We start from the raw sequence: 21,565 nt of genomic DNA on the forward strand, positions 1-21,565 counted from the left end.
GTCACACTCAAAGTCAACCCCAGCGCTGCTGATCCAGAAGAAAAAGAGGCCTAAACAAAAAGGGCACACCCATCCTCAATAGAGAGACTGGGTAGCCCGCTGACAAAGGCCACCAAGTATTGAGGTCCGGAAGAAAGAAATAACTGAGCAGACACTACCAGACATTAGTATAGAGACCAGGTAGAGCGCTAACACAGGGCCATAAGTAATATCTGAAAGGAGAAAAACATGTCTTGAACAAGCAGCGTGCCACCTTACACAAGTAGAGAGATCGGGTAGCACGCTGACAAGGAGCCAATAGTTTTGCAAACCCGGAGTGCAATAAAAAAATAAAATATAGTAAATTAAACAAAATGGCAAAGATGAGCTGAGGTTTGAAAAGCTGACAGACTGACAAAAAAAGATACACAGAGCCTCAAATAATAAATGAATTAAGAGGTGGCAGGCAATAAAAATGCAGCACTGGTAAACCTCTTAGCCCAATTCCTTCATACAAAGTAAATAGACATGTACAATAAATAAATGTGTAGGTGTATAAAGACCCATTGACTATGTCCCCAGGATATGATGTATAGAAAAAGTGTGTACCTACTGATAGCCTGTGGGCTATATGAGTGCAAAGTGCAATAATGTACTTATCTGTAACTGTACTTACTTTTGAACTCCCCCCCCGCAATTATTTTAGCTTTCAGTAGAAAGCCCATCCAGTGCTGTGTATTTTTCAGTAAAAAGTATCTCGACAACCCAACAGGAGAAGACTATGGGACCGGTCCCTGTGGCAGGCTTGTGACTAACTACTACACAGGAAGTAATTGTGTCACTACCCTATACTTCAATCTTCCCTCTGTCTTTCTGTAGCAGCTCTTTGAGGGGGAAAATGGGTCTCAAATCGGACCCCTGTCTTGGAAGAATCTTGAGCACCTCAAGTCTTCGCCCACCTCTTGTGAGGCAAAGTTTAAACTGGTTTATCAGTAAGGTGGGAAGGATAGCGAACACTTGGAGTTTTGTGAATCTTTGTCTCCTACTAGTGGCTAGGAGCTGAATCCCAGAAGTAATGAACTACTGGACTCTGTGTAATAGATAGTTGTTAAATGTACAAATGGCATGTCAATTAGCATTCTCTCTCTCTGGATTATGAACAAAAAATTAAATACATTTTTTTTTAATTTAAAAAAAAAAAAAAAAAAAAGTGCAAATTTATTACATACTTGTTTTTCACTGAATCCAAGCCATAGACATCTGCAGCGGAGGAATATCCACAAACTGTTTGTACATTAATGGTTTCTTTCATTATTTCCACACATTGCTTAATCAAACCGTCCTACAACACAGGAGAAGAAATGTGTAAGCAAAATAACAGATTTTAATTGTGGCTGAAATGGATATAAATACTCAAGTGTATTGTTTGCTCACACTAAATTCTACAAGTGATTAAAGGACAAACTAAATACAGTAGAATTTCATACGCAAAAGAACTTACTAGGAATTTCAAATGAGTAGTAGCTTTTCTTTACCCCTGCATCATCTGCCAATCACAACATGCATATACATACACTGTATATACTGTGAATTATTGCACATGCTCAGTAAAAGCTAGTGCCTCAGCAAGTGTGCATATAAAAAAAAACATAATTTATGCTTACCTGATAAATTTATTTCTCTTGTAGTGTATCCAGTCCACGGATCATCCATTACTTGTGGGATATTCTCCTTCCCAACAGGAAGTTGCAAGAGGATAACCCACAGCAGAGCTGCTATATAGATCCTCCCCTAACTGCCATATCCAGTCATTCGACCGAAACAAGCCGAGAAAGGAGAAACCATAGGGTGCAGTGGTGACTGAAGTTTAATTAAAATTTAGACCTGCCTTAAAAGGACAGGGCGGGCCGTGGACTGGATACACTACAAGAGAAATAAATTTATCAGGTAAGCATAAATTATGTTTTCTCTTGTTAAGTGTATCCAGTCCACGGATCATCCATTACTTGTGGGATACCAATACCAAAGCTTAAGTACACGGATGATGGGAGGGACAAGGCAGGAACTTAAACGGAAGGAACCACTGCCTGTAGAACCTTTCTCCCAAAACAGCCTCCGAAGAAGCAAAAGTATCAAATTTGTAACATTTTGAAAAGGTATGAAGCGAAGACCAAGTCGCAGCCTTGCAAATCTGTTCAACAGAGGCCTCATTTTTATAGGCCCAGGTGGAAGCCACAGCTCTAGTAGAATGAGCTGTAATTCTTTCAGGGGGCTGCTGTCCAGCAGTCTCATATGCTAAACGGATTATACTCCGAAGCCAAAAAGAAAGAGAGGTTGCCGAGGCCTTTTGACCTCTCCTCTGTCCAGAGTAAATAACAAACAGGTGAGATGTTTAGCCTGCAAGTAAAACTTCAATGCACGGACTACGTCTAGATTATGCAAAAGACGTTCCTTCTTTGAAGAAGGATTAGGGCATAATGATGGAACAACAATCTCTTGATTGATATTCTTGTTAGAAACCACCTTAGGTAAAACCCAGGTTTTGTACGCAGAACTACTTTATCTGAATGAAAGATCAGATAAGGAGAATCACAATGTAAGGCAGATAACTCCGAGACTCTTCGAGCCGAGGAAATAGCCATCAGAAAAAGAACTTTCCATGATAGAATTTTGATATCAATAGAATGAAGGGGTTCAAACGGAACCCCTTGAAGAACTTTAAGAACCAAGTTTAAGCTCCATGGGGGAGCAACAGGTTTAAACACAGGCTTAATTCTAACTAAAGCCTGACAAAATGCCTGAACGTCTGGAACTTCTGCCAGACGCTTGTGTAAAAGAATAGACAGAGCAGAAATCTGTCCCTTTAAAGAACTAGCTGATAGTCCTTTGTCCAAACCCTCTTGGAGGAAGGACAATATCCTAGGAATCCTAACCCTACTCCATGAGTAATTCTTGGATTCACATCAATGAAGATATTTACGCCAAATCTTGTGGTAAATTTTCCTGGTGACAGGCTTTCGTGCCTGTATTAAGGTATCAATTACTGACTCGGAGAAGCCACGCTTTGATAGGATCAAGCGTTCAATCTCCATGCAGTCAGTCTCAGAGAAAGTAGATTCGGATGATTGAAAGGACCTTGTATTAGAAGGTCTTGTCTCAGAGGCAGAGTCCATGGTGGAAAGGATGACATGTCCACTAGGTCTGCATACCAGGTCCTGCGTGGCCACACAGGCGCTATCAATATCACCGATGCTCTCTCCTGTTTGATTTTGGCAATCAGACGAGGGAGCAGAGGAATATCACCGATGCTCTCTCCTGTTTGATTTTGGCAATCAGACGAGGGAGCAGAGGAAACGGTGGAAACACATAGGCCAGGTTGAAGAACCAAGGCGCTGCTAGAGCATCTATCAGTGCCGCTTCTGGGTCCCTGGACCTGGATCCGTAACAAGGAAGCTTGGCGTTCTGGCGAGACGCCATGAGATCCAGTTCTGGTTTGCCCCAACGGAGAACCAATTGAGCAAACACCTCCGGATGGAGTTCCCACTCCCCCGGATGAAAAATCCGCCTCCCAGTTCTCTACTCCTGGGATATGGATCGCTGATAGGTGGCAAGAGTGAGTCTCTGCCCAGCGAATTATCTTGGAGACTTCTGACATCGCTAGGGAACTCCTGGTCCCCCCTTGATGGATGATGTAAGCCACAGTCGTGATGTTGTCCGACTGAAATCTGTTGAACCTCAGTGTTGCTAACTGAGGCCAAGCTAGAAGAGCATTGAATATTGCTCTTAACTCCAGAATATTTATTGGGAGGAGTTTCTCCTCCTGAGTCCATGAACCCTGAGCCTTCAGGGAGTTCCAGACTGCACCCCAACCTAGAAGGCTGGCGTCTGTTGTTACAATGGTCCAATCTGGCCTGCGAAAGGTCATACCTTTGGACAGATGGACCCGAGATAACCACCAGAGAAGAGAATCTCTGGTTTCCTGATCCAGATTTAGTAGAGGGGACAAATCTGTGTAATCCCCATTCCACTGACTGAGCATGCATAATTGCAGCGGTCTGAGATGCAGGCGCGCAAATGGCACTATGTCCATCGCCGCTACCATTAAGCCGATTACTTCCATGCACTGAGCCACCGTGGGGCGCGGAATGGAGTGAAGAACACGGCAAGCATTTAGAAGTTTTGATAACCTGGACTCCGTCAGGTAAATTTTCATTTCTATAGAATCTATCAGAGTCCCTAGGAAGGAAACCTTTGTGAGAGGAGATAGAGAACTCTTTTCTTCGTTCACTTTCCACCCATGCGACCTCAGAAATGCCAGAACTATCTCTGTATGAGACTTGGCAATTTAAAAGCTTGACGCCTGTATCAGGATGTCGTCTAGGTAAGGAGCCACCGCTATGCCTCGCGGTCCTAGAACCGCCAGAAGTGAGCCCAGAACCTTTGTAAAAAAGAATGGAAGAGCTACAAACTGGTAATGCCTGTCTAGAAAGGCAAACCTCAGGAACCGATGATGATTCTTGTGGATCGGAATGTGAAGGTAGGCATCCTTTAAGTCCACTGTGGTCATGTACTGACCCTCTTGGATCATGGGTAAAATGGTTCGAATAGTTTCCATCTTGAATGATGGAACTCTGAGGAATTTGTTTAGGATCTTTAGATCCAAAATTGGTCTGAAGGTTCCCTCTTTTTTGGGAACCACAAACAGATTTGAATAAAACCCCTGTCCTTGTTCCGTCCGCGGAACTGGATGGATCACTCCCATTACATGGAGGTCTTGCACGCAGCTTAGGAATGCCTCTTTCTTTATCTGATTTGCAGATAATCTTGAAAGGTGAAATCTCCCTTGTGGGGGAGAAGCTTTGAAGTCCAGAAGATATCCCTGAGATATGATCTCCAACGCCCAGGGATCCTGAACATCTCTTGCCCACGCCTGGGCGAAGAGAGTCTGCCCCCTACTAGATCCGTTGTCGGATAGGGGGCCGCTCCTTCATGCTGTCTTGGAGGCAGCAGCAGGCTTTCTGGCCTGCTTGCCCTTGTTCCAGGACTGGGTAGGTTTCCAGGCCTGCTTAGATTGAGGAAAAGTTCCCTCTTGTTTTGAAGTAGAGGGAGCTGATCCTGCACCTGCCTTGAAATTTCGAAAGGCACGAAAATTAGACTGTTTGGCCCTTGATTTGGCCCTGTCCTGAGGAAGGGTATGACCCTTACCTCCAGTAATGTCAGCAATAATTTCTTTCAAACCAGGCCCGAATAAGGTCTGCCCCTTGAAAGGAATGTTAAGTAATTTAGACTTTGAAGTCACATCAGCTGACCAGGATTTAAGCCATAGCGCCCTACGCGCCTGGATGGCGAATCCGGAATTCTTAGCCGTTAGTTTAGTCAAATGAACAATGGCATCAGAAACAAATGAGTTGGCTAGCTTAAGTGTTCTAAGCTTGTCAATAATTTCAGTCAATGGAGCTGTATGGATGGCCTCTTCCAGGGCCTCAAACCAGAACGCCGCCGCAGCAGTGACAGGCGCAATGCATGCAAGGGGCTGTAAAATAAAAACCTTGTTGAATAAACATTTTCTTAAGGTAACCCTCTAATTTTTTATCCATTGGATCTGAAAAAGCACAACTGTCCTTTGCTAAAGTAGAAACTGCTCCCTCCACCTTAGGTACTGTCTGCCATAAGTCCCGTGTAGTGGCATCTATTGGAAACATTTTTCTAAATATAGGAGGTGGGGAAAAGGGCACACCGGGTCTATCCCACTCCTTACTAATAATTTCTGTAAGCCTTTTAGGTATTGGAAAAACATCAGTACTCACCGGCACTGCATAGTATTTATCCAGCCTACACAATTTCTCTGGCACTGCAATTGTGTCACAGTCATTCAGAGCAGCTAATACCTCCCCAAGTAACACACGGAGGTTCTCAAGCTTAAATTTAAAATTAGAAATCTCTGAATCAGGTCTCCCCGATTCAGAGACGTCACCCACAGACTGAAGCTCTCCGTCCTCAGGTTCTGCATATTGTGACGCAGTATCAGACATGGCTCTTACAGCATCTACGCGCTCTGTATCTCGTCTAACCCCAGAGCTATCGCGCTTGCCTCTCAATTCAGGCAATCTGGCTAATACCTGTGACAGGGTATTATTCATGATTGCAGCCATGTCCTGCAAAGTAATCGCTATGGGCATCCCTGATGTACTTGGCGCCATATTAGCGTGCGTCCCTCGAGCGGGAGGCGAAGGGTCCGACACGTGGGGAGAGTTAGTCGGCATAACTTCCCCCTCGACAGACCCCTCTGGTGACAATTCTTTTATAGATAAAGATTGATCTTTACTGTTTAAGGTGAAATCAATACATTTAGTACACATTCTCCTATGGGGCTCCACCATGGCTTTTAAACATAATGAACAAGTAGTTTCCTCTGTGTCAGACATGTTTGTACAGACTAGCAATGAGACTAGCAAGCTTGGAAAACACTTTAAACAAAGTTAACAAGCAATATAAAAAACGTTACTGTGCCTTTAAGAGAAACAAATTTTGGCAAAATTTGAAATAACAGTGAAAAAAGGCAGTTACACTAACGAAGTTTTTACAGTGTATGTAACAAGTTAGCAGAGCATTGCACCCACTTGCAAATGGATGATTAACCCCTTAATACAAAAAACAGATTAACAAAACGAAAAATATGTTTTTTAAACAGTCATAACAACTGCCACAGCTCCTACTTTTGAAGCCTTTTGAGCCCATCAGAGATATCCTATAGCATGCAGGGGACTGCTGAGGGAAGCTGAATGTCACAGTATGTAATTTTAACTGCACCAACTGTAACTTTTATACTATAACAGTGGAAAGCCTCTGTTTCTAGGCAAAAATAAAGCCAGCCATGTGGAAAAAACTAGGCCCCAATAAGTTTTATCACCAAAGCATATATAAAAAAGATTAAACATGCCAGCAAACGTTTTATATTACACTTTTATAAGAGTATGTATCTCTGTTAATAAGCCTGATACCAGTCGCTATTAAATCACTGCATTTAGGCTTAACTTACAATAATCCGGTATCAGCAGCATTTTTCTAGCAAGTTCCATCCCTAGAAATATGTTTACTGCACATACCTTATTGCAGGAAAACCTGCACGCCATTCCCTCTCTAAAGTTACCTCACTCCTCAGAATATGTGAGAACGGCAATGGATCTTAGTTACTTCTGCTAAGATCATATAAATCACAGGCAGATTCTTCTTCTAATGCTGCCTTTGATAAAACAGTACACTCCGGTACCATTTAAAAATAACAAACTTTTGATTGAAGTTAAGAAACTAACTATAATACACCACTCTCCTCTTACTACGTCCATCTTTGTTGAGAGTTGCAAGAGAATGACTGGATATGGCAGTTAGGGGAGGAGCTATATAGCAGCTCTGCTGTGGGTGATCCTCTTGCAACTTCCTGTTGGGAAGGAGAATATCCCACAAGTAATGGATGATCCGTGGACTGGATACACTTAACAAGAGAAATTGTACACAATTTGATAATGGGAGTAAATTGGAAAGTTGTATACATTTACAATTGTGTGCTCTCTGATTTACAAAAGCTTAATTTTGACTATAGTGTTGCTTTAACTACATATGGAAAAAAAATGTTTATTGAAGATGAAATATTTGGTTAGTGAAATCAGGGCAGGGGGCAAGCTTACACAGGATGTGCAAATGTAAATATACTTTCAATCTTGTGGCAAAAACAATCTAATGGGGTAATTTTAAAAGTGCAACATCTATTAATACAAGTTTAAAGGGGCATAAACCCAAAATGTTTCTTTTCATGATACATTTTTCAACAATTTTCCAATTTACGTCTGTTAAAAGCTTTGTTTTTTGTTATCCTTTGTTGAAAAGCAGGAAGGTTAGTTCAGGAGTGCGCAAATGTCTGGAGTACTATATGGCAGCAGTTTTGCAAAAATGTTATAAATTAGCACGAGCACTAGATGGTAGCACTATTTCCTGTCATGTAGTGCTTCAGGCACGCAACCTATAAGTCTTCAACAAAGAATAATGAGAGAATGAAGCAAATTTTGCAGGCAGTAAACATATAGTTACATACAGGCAACAGTGCAATAATAAAATGCGTTTATGTCCCTTTAACATATCTCACTACATGCCTATAGTCCAGAATTTGTTTAATTTTGACTTGAGTGTCCCTTTATGTTTTTAAATTTGACTTTACTGTCCCTTTTAAGAAGAAGCTTAAAGGGACATGATACCCATATGTTTAAACACTTGAAAGTGCTGCAGCATAACTGTAAAAAGCTGACTAGAAAATATCACCTGAACATCTCTATGTAAAAAAGGAAAATATTTGACCTCAAAATGTCCTAAGTATTCACACCCCATTGTAAAGGACTTTAAGCAGCAAATCAGTATGCCTGTTTCGAGACAGGCAAGGGAGTGCACACTCATGTTATTTCCCTATTCAGTTTAAGGAAGTTTACAATGAAATCTCATCACAATAAAAGCGTTCATGACCTCAGCACTGCTGATGCCCATTGGCTGCTGTTCATGTCTTCCTTTTTTCCTTTTTTGTTATAAACTTACTCTGCTGAGCTGAGGAGATTGTGAGGTAAAATATCTTCCTTTTTTACATAGAGATGCTCAGGTGAAATTTTCCTGTCCGCTTTTTACAGTTATGCTGCATCCCTTTCAAGTGATTTAGCATATGAGTATTGAGTCCCTTTAAGAATTTAACTAATAATAATTCTTGATTGCTCTGATGAACCAAGGGGGAAAAAAAATAAAATATATGTATATATATATATATATATATATATATATATATATATATATATATATATATATATATATATATATATATATATATATATATATATATATTCTGCATTTTGTGCTAAGATTTGCGGGGGGGGGGGGGATTAAAGGGACAGTAAAGTCAAAATTAAACTTCCATGATTCAGATCGAACATGCAATTTTAAAGGGACATGAAACCTCAACATTTTCTTTTATGATTTGGACAGAACATACTGTTTTAAACAACTTTCCAATTTACTTGTATTATAGTATTTGCTTTATTTTCTTATTGTTGAAAAAACACCATTGCACTACTGGCAGCTAGCTGAATACATCTAGTTAGCCAATCACAAGAGACAAAATGTGAGCAAAATATACTAAAAGAATGACGCAAGCTGGATAGTAAAATGTATTTAAAATGTTATGCTCTACCCGAATCATGAAATAAACATTTTGGGTTTCCCTTCTCTTTAAATAAAAGGGATAGAAAGAACAATTTAATGCTGACTTGCTTAATATATAGTGAGTTTTTAATTTACAACATAATGTAGCCTAACACCATCTAGAGTTCTTAAGCTTATGTCAACATTATTTGATGGCAAAACACTTATTACAGAGATACATACAGATCCAACACATTCTGCAACTTAGCATAGTCAAAATAAAATGTATGCTTATCTGATAATTTTATTACAAGACCAGAGACTCATATGTCTTTCCTAAGATATGGAGAGTCCACAACGTTATTCAATTACTAGTGGGAATATCACTCCTGGCCAGCAGGAGGAGGCAAAGAGCACCACAGCAAAGCTGTTAAGTGTCACTCCCCTACCAATAATCCCCGGTCATTCTCTTTGCCTCTGTCAATGGTGGAGGTGAACTTTGGTGTCTGAAGAAATGAATTCCTTTTTTGGGTACTTTTCCCTGCAAGCAAGGATTTGGGTTTAGCGGAGTCCACGTCAATCTCTTCAGTAGAGTAGTGGTGCTTTTAAGCAGTTAGGAAGTTGTGAGGTAGTCCTTGCTTTGTTTCACATTGCTGCCCATGGTACAGAAAGCTAGAGTTGGATACTCTGATCTTTCTTTTTCTACAGGTCTCTGTAAGGAGTATGTGTCCTTTCACGCCTTGTAAGCCGTCTTCCTGCCGGACAGCTAGACTGCAGGTAAGTGCTTTTGTCTTCTAGGTCTTGGATACTTGCACTTCAGAAAAATATTTCATATGCAGTAGATGGGGACATTTTTAAAATCCTTTATACAGGATTCTCTTTTGCAGAGGGCAGGCACATTATGTATGTTGAGACTAGGGGTTAATCTTCCCTTTATTGGGACGTTTTTCCTCTTTAGGATAATGTTTTATACAGGGATTTATGTATAAACTTAAAATTTGGCAATTGGTTTTCTTTGCTTGCTTAGCTAGACCAGGCTGACAGATTGCTTGAGCATTTGTGCAAATTTAGCTCCGGTGTTGTAGGCAGAAACGCACCTTTTACTTGCGTAGTTTCCTCTCTACCGGTCATGTGACTTCTCTCTGCTGTCGGATATTCACGGAGCGGAGTCATTGAATTTCAGTCTCTTCAGTGTCGATCTACTATACGATCGAGACTTATGGCAGCCAAATTGTGTATAAGTGTTACGGTAAGGCACCTCAGCCTGTCTGATTGGTTTATTATATGAAAGAATTTTTGCATAACGTTAAGCGGCTGTATAAAAAATTCTTAAAGTGACAGTTTATTTTTTAAAAATTCTACAATTTGGGGAATTTTTTATTTAGTATTATGGACATGGAAGACTCTGTGTCTTGAAAAATGCTAGGTTTTGCCTAGAGGCACAAATTGTTTTGCCTATGCAATTCTGTGCTGCATGCTTAGCTAGAACACTTCAATTTAAAGATAAATTGTTGCCCGCTGAGCCAATGTCTCTCAGGATGATGCTGTTCAGGCAATGCCACAGCTTTCTCTCCTCAAACGTCCCAAGCCTCTATGGCGTCACATACAGTGCCGTGCAGTTCCTCTCAGGCTCATGGAGGAGTTAATTTGCCTGCAGATTTTGCTGCACAGGTATCTTCTGAGGTATCTGCGGCATTATCTGCTTTTCCTATGCTGGGAAAATGCAAGAGGAAAATTAGACATTCAGATAGTAAGTTTTCAGTTCCACCTACTGCTACGCAGGTCGCCCTCCCTCATAAGTCTGATGAGGAGGATACGTCAGTAGCCTCTGAAGGTGAAATCTCAGATTCGGACAGTATTATTCCTTCATCTGATACTGAAGAAGTAAACTTCAGATTAAAGCTTGAACACCTTTGTGTACTGTTAAAGGAGGTATTGGCTACTTTGGACGACTCCGATACTTCTGTCGTTGTCAACCCTAAGAAGTCTAGTAAACTTAATAAATACTATGATGTTCCTTCCTCTGTGGAAGTTTTTCCTGTCCCAGACCGTGTGACAGATTATTTCACAGGAATGGGAAAAGCCAGGGATTCCTTTCTCCCCGTCTCCCGTATTTAAAGAGATGTTTCCTGTTGCTGACTTCATTAAAGATTCTTAGTGCAACGGTGCCTAAAGTAGAAGGGGCTATTTCTACTCTGGCTAAGAGAACTACAATCCCTATAGAGGAGGGCTGCTCCTTTAAGGATCCCATGGACAAAAAGCTGGAAGCTTATTTGAAGAAGATGTATGTTCATCAAGGTCTTCAATGGCAACCTGTAAACAGTATAGGGGAGCGCTTTTATTTATTATTGTGATTTTAAAGATAAAAAAATCTACTATCTTTTTTTAACCAATTAGCACACCTTTGACACACAGTACTACCTAAACGGTATTCAAACAATATCAGCCCCTATAACATTTTCAACCAGCTTTGTAGCGCTCCCCTATACTGTTTACAGATTTTTAGCATTTCAGACATTTGTTTGGAGGAACAAATGTTATTTTAGGGTAAATAGCAGTGTTGACATTAGCCACAGAAGTGTACTCACTCATACCTGTTTATTTATTTTACTTCAATGGCAACCTGCAGTTTGTATTGCCACAGTAGCAAGTGTGGCATCTTATTGGTGCAACGCCTTGTCTGAATCAATTTTAGTAGAGACTCCGTTGGAGGAGATACAAGATAGGATTAACCCCTTAACGACCAAGGACGTGCAGGGTACGTCCTCAAAAAAAAGGCAGTTAATGCCTGAGGACGTACCCTGCACGTCCTCGGTGTGGAAAGCAGCTGGAAGCGATCCTGCTCGCTTCCAGCTGCTTTCCGGTTATTGCAGTGATGCCTCGATATGGAGGCATCCTGCAATAACCCTGCATGGCCATCCGATGCAGAGAGAGCCACTCTGTGGCCCTCTCTGCACCGGACATCGATGGCCGGTATCGTTGGTGGGTGGGAGCTGACTTGGGAGGCGGGTGGGCGGCCATCGATGGGCCGTGTAAGGTGGAGGGGGGCGGGATCGGGGGCGTAGCTGACGGGGGCGCGCACGGGCGCGCGCGCGTGCACATAGGGCGGCGGGCGGGCGCGTGCACGGGGCGGGAGCGGGTGGGAACCGCTATACTACAGAAAATAAATGTAAGTATGTGGGGGAAAAGGGCAAAATTAAAAAAAAATAAACACCAGTCAAAGGGATCTTGGAGGGGTGGGGGGTTGGTATTGGGTGGGGGGGGGGAGCTACACTACAGAAAAAGGGATTTTTTCTTAAAAAAAGCACATTTTTTTCTAAACTGGGTACTGGCAGACAGCTGCCAGTACCCAAGATGGCGCCCATTAAGGCAGAGGGGGAGGGTTAGAGAGCTGTTTGGTGGGGGATCTGTGAGGTTGGGGGCTAAGGGGGGATCCTACACAGCAGCATATGTAAATATGCTAAAAAAAAACTCAAAAAAGCCCAAATATACCTTTTATTTTAGTACTGGCAGAGTTTCTGCCAGTACTTAAGATGGCGGGGACAATTGTGGGGTGGGGGAGGGAAGAGAGCTATTTGGGAGGCATCAGGGGGTCTGATGTTTCAGGTGGGAGGCTGAGCTCTACACTAAAGCTAAAATTAACCCTGCAAGTTCCCTACAAGCTACATAATTAACCCCTTCACTGCTAGCCATAATACACACTTGATGCGCAGCAGCATTTAGCGGCCTTCTAATTACCAAAAAGCATCGCCAAAGCCATATATGTCTGCTATTTCTGAACAAAGGGGATCCCAGAGAAGCATTTACAACCATTTGTGCCATAATTGCACAAGCTGTTTGTAAATAATTTCAGTGAGAAACCTAAAGTTTGTAAAAAAGTTTGTGAAAAAGGGAACGTTTTTTTTAAATTGATCGCATTTGGCGGTGAAATGGTGGCATGAAATATACCAAAATGGGCCTAGATCAATACTTTGGGTTGTCTACTACACTACACTAAAGCTAAATTTAACCCTACAAGCTCCCTACAAGCTCCCTAATTAACCCCTGCACTGCTGGGCATAATACACGTGTGGTGCGCAGCGGCATTTAGCGGCCTTCTAATTACCAAAAAGCAATGCCAAAGCCATATATGTCTGCTATTTCTGAACAAAGGGGATCCCAGAGAAGCATTTACAACCATGTGTGCCATAATTGCATAAGCTGTTTGTAAATGATTTCAGTGAGAAACCTAAAATTGTGAAAAAGTTAACGTTTTTTTTTATTTGATTGCATTTGGCGGTGAAATGGTGGCATGAAATATACCAAAATGGGCCTAGATCAATAGTTGGGGTTGTCTACTACACTACACTAAAGCTAAAATTACCCCAAAATGCTCCCTACATGCTCCCTAATTAACCCCTTCACTGCTGGGCATAATACACGTGTGGTGCGCAGTGGCATTTAGCGGCCTTCTAATTACCAAAAAGCAACGCCAAAGCCATATATGTCTGCTATTTCTGAACAAAGGGGATCGCAGAGAAGAATTTACAACCATTTATGCCATAATTGCACAAGCGGTTTGTAAATAATTTCAGTGAGAAACCAAAAGTTTGTGAAAAAATTTGTGAAAAAGTGAACGATTTTTTGTATTTGATCGCATTTGGCGGTAAAATGGTGGCATGAAATATACCAAAATGGGCCTAGATCAATACTTTGGGTTGTCTACTAAAAAAAAATATATACATGTCAATGGATATTCAGAGATTCCTGAAAGATATCAGTGTTCTAATGTAACTAGCGCTAATTTTGAAAAAAAATGGTTTTTAAATAGCAAAGTGCTATTTGTATTTATGGCCCTATAACTTACAAAAAAAGCAAAGAACATGTAAACATTGGGTATTTCTAAACTCAGGACAAAATTTAGAAACTATTTAGCATGGGTGTTTTTTGGTGGTTGTAGATGTATAACAGATTTTGGGGGTCAAAGTTAGAAAAAGTGTGTTTTTTTCGATTTTTTCCTCATATTTTATAAAAATTTTTATAGTAAATTATAAGATATGATGAAAATAATGGTATCTTTAGAAAGTCCATTTAATGGCGAGAAAAACGATATATAATATGTGTGGGTACAGTAAATGAGTAAGAGGAAAATTACAGCTAAACATAAACACTGCAAAAATGTAAAAATAGCCTTGGTCCCAAACGGACAGAAAATGGAAAAGTGCTGTGGTCATTAACCCCTTAATGACCACAGCACTTTTCCATTTTCTGTCCATTTGGGACCAAGGCTATTTTTACATTTTTGCAGTGTTTGTGTTTAGCTGTAATTTTCCTCTTACTCTTTTACTGTACCCACACATATTATATACCGTTTTTCTCGCCATTAAATGGACTTTCTAAAGATACCATTATTTTCATCATATCTTATCATTTACTATAAAAGAAAATATAAAATATGAGGAAAAAATGGAAAAAAACACACTTTTTCTAACTTTGTCCCCCAAAATCTGTTACATATCTACAACCACCAAAAAACACCCATGCTAAATAATTTCTAAATTTTGTCCAGAGTTTAGAAATACCCAATGTTTGCACGTTCTTTGCTTTTTTTTGCAAGTTATAGGGCAATAAATATAAGTAGCACTTTGCTATTTCCAAACCACTTTTTTTCAAAATGAGCGCTAGTTACATTGGAACCCTGATATCTGTAAGGAATACCTGAATATCCCTTGACATGTATATATTTTTTTTTAGAAGACATCCCAAAGTATTGATCTAGGCCCATTTTGGTATATTTCATGCCACCATTTCACCGCCAAATGCGATCAAATAAAAAAAATTGTTCACTTTTTCACAAATTTTTTCACAAACTTTAGGATTCTCACTGAAATTATTTACAAACAGCTTGTGCAATTATGGCATAAATGGTTGTACATTTTTCTCTGGAATCCCCTTTGTTCAGAAATAGCAGACATATATGGCTTTGACGTTGCTTTTTGGTAATTAGAAGGCCGCTAAATGCCACTGCGCACCATGCATGTATTATGCACAGCAGGGAAGGGGTTAATAAGGGAGCATGTAGGGAGCTTTTTGGGGTAATTTTAGCTTTAGTGTAGTGTAGTAGACAACCCAAAGTATTGATCTACGCCCATTTTGGTATATTTCATGCCACCATTTCACCGCCAAATGCGCTCAAATAAAGAAAAACGTTAAATTTTTCAAAATTTTAGATTTCTCACTGAAATCATTTACAAACATTTTGTGCAATTATGGCACAAATGGTTGTAAATGCTTCTCTGGGGTCTCCTTTGTTCAAAAATAGCAGACATATATGGATTTGGTGTTGCTTTTTGGTAATTAGAAGGCCGCTAAATGCCACTGCGCACAACACGTGAATTATGCCCAGCAATGAAGGGGTTAATTAGGTAGCTTGTATGGAGTTTGCAGGGTTAATTTTAGCTTTAGTGTAGAGATCAGCTTCCCACCTGACACATCAGACCCCCTGATCCCTCCCAAAGAGCTCTCTTTCCTCCCCCACCCCAAAAATTGTCCCCGCCATCTTAAGTACTGGCAGAAAGTCTGCCAGTACTAAAATAAAAGGTATCCTTTTTTTTATATATAGCATATTTACATATGCTGCTGTGTAAGATTCCCCCCTTAGCCCCCAACCTCCCTGATCCCCCCCAATACAGCTCTCTAACCCTCCCCCTCTGCCTTATTGGGGGCCATCTTGGGTACTGGCAGCTGTCTGCCAGTACCCAGTTTGCATGTAAAAATGTCTATTTTTTTTTTTATTTTTGTTTTTTCTGCAGTGTAGCTTCCCCCCCCCCCCCAAGACTAATCCCCCACCCCCTCCCAGATCCCTTAGATTACTTTATTCAGGGATTTTATCCCTCCTTTCTCCCCATAATAAAAAAACCCTTTCTGTAGTGTAAGTGGTTCCCACCCGCTCCCTCCCCGTGCACGCGCCCGCCCACCACCCCCCGTGCACGTGCGCGCGTCCGTGCGCGCCCCCGGCGATACCGCCCCCGATCCCGCCCCCCTCTTTTACCAAGAAGCCATCGATGGCCGCCCACCCACCTCCCACTTCAGCTCCCACCCACCAACGAATGCGGCCATCGATGTCCGGTGCAGAGAGGGCCACAGAGTGGCTCTCTCTGCACCGGAGGGGTAAAAAATGTTATTGCAGGATGCCTCAATATCGAGGCATCCTGCAATAACCGGAAAACAGCTGGAAGTGATCAGGATCGCTTCCAGCTGCTTTCCACACTGAGGACGTGCAGGGTACGTTCTCAGGCATTAACTGCCTTTTTTCTGAGGACGTACCCTGCACGTCCTCAGTCGTTAAGGGGTTAAGGGGTTAAAGGGACACTAAACCCAATTTTTTTTCTTTTGCGATTCAGATAAAGCATGACATTTTAAGCAACTTTCTAATTTACTCCTATTATCAAATTTCCTTCATTCTCTTGGTATCTTTATTTGAAATGCAAGAATGTAAGTTTAGATGCCGGCCCATTTTTGGTGAACAACCCAAGTTGTCATCCACCAATAAAAAAGTGCTGTCCAGAGTTTTGAACCAAAATAGAATCTTAGATGCCTTCTTTTTCAAATAAAGATAGCAAGAGAACGAAGAAAAATTGATAATAGGAGTAAATTAAAAGTTGATTAAAATTGCATGCTCTATCTGAATCACGAAAGAAAATATTTGGGTTCAGTGTCCCTTTAAGGCTCTCAAACTAGCCAATTCCTGATGCGAACATGCAAGTTATTAGACTGGGAGCCAAGATATCTGGCTTCACTGTCCTAGCCCGCAGGGCATTGTGGCTAAAATCTTGGTCAGCTGATGTTACCTCAAAGTCCAAGCTTCTGGCGCTTCCTTACAAGGGTAAGACCTTGTTTGGACCTGGTCTAGCAGAAATAATTTCTGATATTATGGGTGGAAAAGGGTCTTTTCTACCGCAAGACAAGAAGAACAGACTCAAAGGACGTCAAAGTAATTTTCGTACCTTTTGTAACTTCAAAAGGTCAAAAGTCTTCCTCTTCCAAGCAGGAGCAGTCCAAGACTTCTTGGAAGCCCAATCAACCTTGGAATAAGGGGAAGCAAACAAAGAAACCCTCATTTGAGTCTAAGTCAGCATGAAGGGTCGGCCCCCGGTCCGGGATCGGATCAAGTAGGGGGCAGACTTTCCCTGTTTTGTCAAGCACAGAGGTGAGATGTCCCAGATCCTTGGGCTGTGGACATACTATCTCAGGGTTACAAAATAGAATTCAAAACTTTCCCTCCCAAGGGCAGATTCCACCTCTCAAGATTATCTGCAGATGTTATGAGCACTGTCTCTTTAAGAGGAGACAAGCACTTCTACCCTATATAAACTTCCTCCTACCTCACATCCTTGCTTGATTAATGTTGCACATTTCCTGTTCCAGAGGGACTGCATCTTATCCAGCCTTTACTGCTTTGCAGGAGTATCACATTACCAGCAATCCCTCTCTTGAAACTTAGCTCAGCTTCACAGCTGTCACAGAGCTCAGGATCATCAGCTGCGAGTTTTCCTCCTCCCACCTGCTTGTAGGAAGTATCCCAGCTCCCTGTGTCTAACAACCTCATTCACCTGTGACACGCTGTGTCAGTCAAGCTGCAATTCATCTCAAGCCTGTCACCTCTACTACTGCTTACTTAGCAGCATCTCAGCTCAAGCAACTTTCAGTAAGACACTGGAGAACAGTACACACGCTGCGCAGCAAGATACTGTGATTACATAGGGGTAAGACTTTTCCATTATTAAGCTTATCTCTGCTGTTTTCATTAATAACTGAGCTAGCTTGTTTTGTTTTATTGAGCCACAAATCCAACTCTGTGTAACAACTTAACCTGTGGGAATCTTAACCATAGAATCCAGGTCTAGACATAGCTTTGTGGCATTTTCATATTAAGTTGTTAGTACATCACCAACTTATATTTTGTACTGTGATTGACTTCCTAATTGCTTACAATAATTCACCTATGTGTTTCTAAGTTGTTCAACTATCAGCATATTTAAATATTTCACTGCTGCTCCATTATTTATTTTCATGCTTTATGGTTGCAAGATCCTTTTGTAACCAAAAAGCTAAAATACCTGCTGGTGATTATTATTACAACTATATTAAAACCTTATATAGCTGTTTATATTCTCAGCTACAAATATACACATTAACAAAACAGAACCTCTGAGGGGGTATTGTACTTATTACACACAATCTTGGGAGAGGTCATTGCAGCAGACTAGGTAAAAAGAGAGGCATTCTTGAACTGCATTCAGGACCTTTCCTCCCTGGGATTGATTGTTCCAATTCCAGTAAGGGAACAGGGTCTAGGATTCTATTCAAATCCTATTCAAATCTGTTTGTGGTGCCCAAAAAAGGAGGGAACTTTTTGACCAATTTTAGACTTAAAGTGCCTCAACAAGTTTCTCAGGGTACCATCCTTCAAAATGGAAACCATTCGTTCCATTCTTCCTTTCGTCCAAGAGGGTCAGTTCATGTTGCCCATAGACTTGAAGGATGCGTATCTTCATGTTCCCATCCACAGGGATCATCACAAATTCCTAAGATTCGTCTTTCAAAAACACTTTGTTTGTGGCTCTTCCGTTTGGCCTTGTCACAGCTCCCAGAATTTTCTCAAAGGTTCTGGGGGCTCTCTTGGCAGTGATCAGGTCCCGGTGAATTACAGTGGCGCCATTCCTGGACGACATAATTGTTCAGGCGCCATCTTTTCAACAAGCAAACTCTCATACAGAGATCTTGTTGTCTTTTCTATGTTCCCACGGTTGGAAAGTGAATATGGAAAAGAGTTCCCTTGTTCCAGCTACAAGGGTGGTTTTCTTAGGGACCATAATGGATTCCCTATCTATGAAAAATTTTCTGATGAAGTTTGAAAATCCAGAGTTCTCTCCTCTTGCCTCTCTCTAAAGTCTACTGTCCGGCCATCAGTGGCTCAAGGTATCAAGGCAATTGGTCTGATGGTCGCTTCCATGGACATCATTCCTTTTGCTTGATTACATTTGAGAGCTCTGCAATTATGCATGCACAGACAATGGAACAGAGACCATTCGGATCTGTCTCAGAGGATAGATCTAGACCAGTCAACAAGACTCTCTCTCTCTCTCGTGGTGGCTTTCTCAGAACCATCTGTCTCAGGGCAAATGCTTCCGAAGACCTTCCTGGGTGATTGTGACCACGGACGCCAGCCTGATAGGCTGGGGAGCAGTCTGGGACTCGTTAAAGGCGCAGTAACTATGGACTCAGGAGGAGTCTGTTCTTCCAATAAACATCTTGGAATAATACTCTGATGGCTTGGCCTTAATTGTCCTTAGCCCAGTTTATCAGGATTCAGTCGGACATCACCTCAGTAGCTTACATCAACCACTAGGGAGGAACTCTGAGTTCCCTAGCCATGAAGGAGGTGGCACGGATTATTCAGTGGGCAGAAGCTCACAATTGTTGTGTATCTGCCATCCACAATCCTGGAGTGGACAACTGGGAAGTTGATTTCCTGAGCAGACAAATAATTTATCCCCGGGAGTGGGCTCTCCATCCGGAGGCGTTTTCCAGGTTAACCCTCAAATGGGAGGTGCCGAAGTTGGATCTGATGGCGTTTCGGCAGAACGCCAAGCTTCCAAGGTATGGTTCGAGGTCAAGAGATCCTCAGGTCGCTCTGATAGATGCTCTGGCAGTTCCTTGGGATTTCGGTCTAGCATACCTGTTTCCTCCGTTTGCGATCCTTCCACGAGTTATTGCTCGTATCAAACAGGAGAGAGCATCAGTAATTCTAATAGCTCCTGCATGGCCTCGCAGGATCTGGTATGCAGACCTATTGACGATGTCATCTCGGCCACCAAGGAGGTTCCTTTGAGGAAGGACCTTCTAACTCAGGGTCCATTCCTCCATCCAAATCTCATTTCTCTGAAGCTGACATCTTGGAGATTGAACGCTTAGTTCTGTCTAAGTGTGGATTTTCTGAGTCTGTCACTGAGAACATAATCCAGGCTTGCAAGCCTGTTAATCGAATAATTTCCCATAAGGTATGGAGTAAATACCTTTATTGGTGTGAATCTAAGGGCTACTCTTGTAGTAGAGTCAGGATTCCTAGAATGTTTTCTTTTTTCCAGTAAGGTCTGGAGAAAGGGTTGTCAGTCAGTTCTCTGAAAGGTCAGATTTCTGCACTATCTATTTTGTTACACAATTGTCTGGCGAATGTGCCAGATGTTCAATCTTTTTGTCAGGCCCTGGTCAGAATCAGGCCTGTGTTTAAATCTTGGTTTTGTTTCTTATTGCTATCTCTTCTGCTCAGAGAGTTTCGGAACTCTCGGCTTTGCAGTTTGATTCACCTTACCTTATCTTTCATGTGGATAGGGCGGTTCTTCGTACTAAATTAGGGTTTCTTCCTAAAGTGGTTTTGGATAGAAATATTAATCAGAAAATTATTGTTCCTTCTCTCTGTCCCAATTCTTCTCAGAAAAAAGAACGTCTGTTGCAGAACTTGGATGCTGTGTGTGCTCTAAGATTCTACCTACAGGCAAATAAGGATTTTCGCCAGTCTTGTTTGTTTCTCAGGAAAGCGTAAGGGTCAAAAGGCTACTGCTACTTCGCTTTCCCTCTGGTTGAGAAGTATAATTTGTTTTGCTTATGAGACTGCTGGACAGCAGCCTCCTGAGAGAATTACAGCTCATTCCAATAGGGCTGTCAAAAATGAAGCTTCTGTGGAACATATTTACAAGTTTGAAACTTGGTCCTCTCTGCATACTTCTTCCAAATTTTACAAATGTTATACTTTTGCCTCGGCTGAGGCCTCTTTTGGGAGAAAGGTTTTTAAAGCAGTTGTGCCTTCTGTTTAGGTCTGCCTGTCTTGTTCTCCCTTCCCGTTCATTCTGTGTCCTCTAGCTTGGGTATTGGTTCCCATTAGTAATTTAATGACTTTGTGGACTCTCCATATCTTAGGAAAGAAAACAAAATTTATGCTTACCTGATAAATTTCTTTTTTTCTGGATATGGAGGTCCATGACCCTACCCTTTATTAAGACAGTTATTTTTGACTAAACCTCAGGCACCTCTACACCTTTATGTTATTCCTTTTTCCATTTCCCTTCGGTCGAATGACTGGGGATTATGGGTAGGAGAGTGACACTTAACAGCTTTGCTGTGGTGCTCTTTGCCTTCTCCTGCTGGCCAGGAGCGATATTCCCACTAGTAACTGAATGACGTAGTGGACTCTCCATATCTGGAAAGAAAGAAATTTATAAGGTAAGCATACATTTTGTTTTTGCTTAATCTTTCCTTTACTACTAAATTCAGCAATTCAAAGTATACATAAATAAATAAATACAAAGAAAAAACAATGAAGTCAGTGTGTTTCTTTTGCTGCTCAGCATCAGTTAAGTTTAAAATTTTCAGT

At 41.4% G+C, this 21,565-nt stretch overlaps 1 protein-coding gene across 5 annotated transcripts in view; it reads right to left on the bottom strand.

Moving 5' to 3' along the window:
* Window positions 1–21,565, bottom strand: part of GMCL1 (germ cell-less 1, spermatogenesis associated) — a 509,303-nt gene that overhangs the window by 336,377 nt on the left and 151,361 nt on the right. For all 5 annotated transcript variants that reach the window (XM_053718223.1, XM_053718225.1, XM_053718220.1 and 2 more), the window contains one exon: window positions 1,209–1,321. In XM_053718223.1, the coding sequence (XP_053574198.1) occupies window positions 1,209–1,321 (113 nt within the window). The remainder of the gene's footprint in view (window positions 1–1,208; window positions 1,322–21,565) is intronic.

This window comes from Bombina bombina, chromosome 6 (genome assembly GCF_027579735.1).
Source record: "Bombina bombina isolate aBomBom1 chromosome 6, aBomBom1.pri, whole genome shotgun sequence".
Taxonomy (NCBI): domain Eukaryota; kingdom Metazoa; phylum Chordata; class Amphibia; order Anura; family Bombinatoridae; genus Bombina; species Bombina bombina.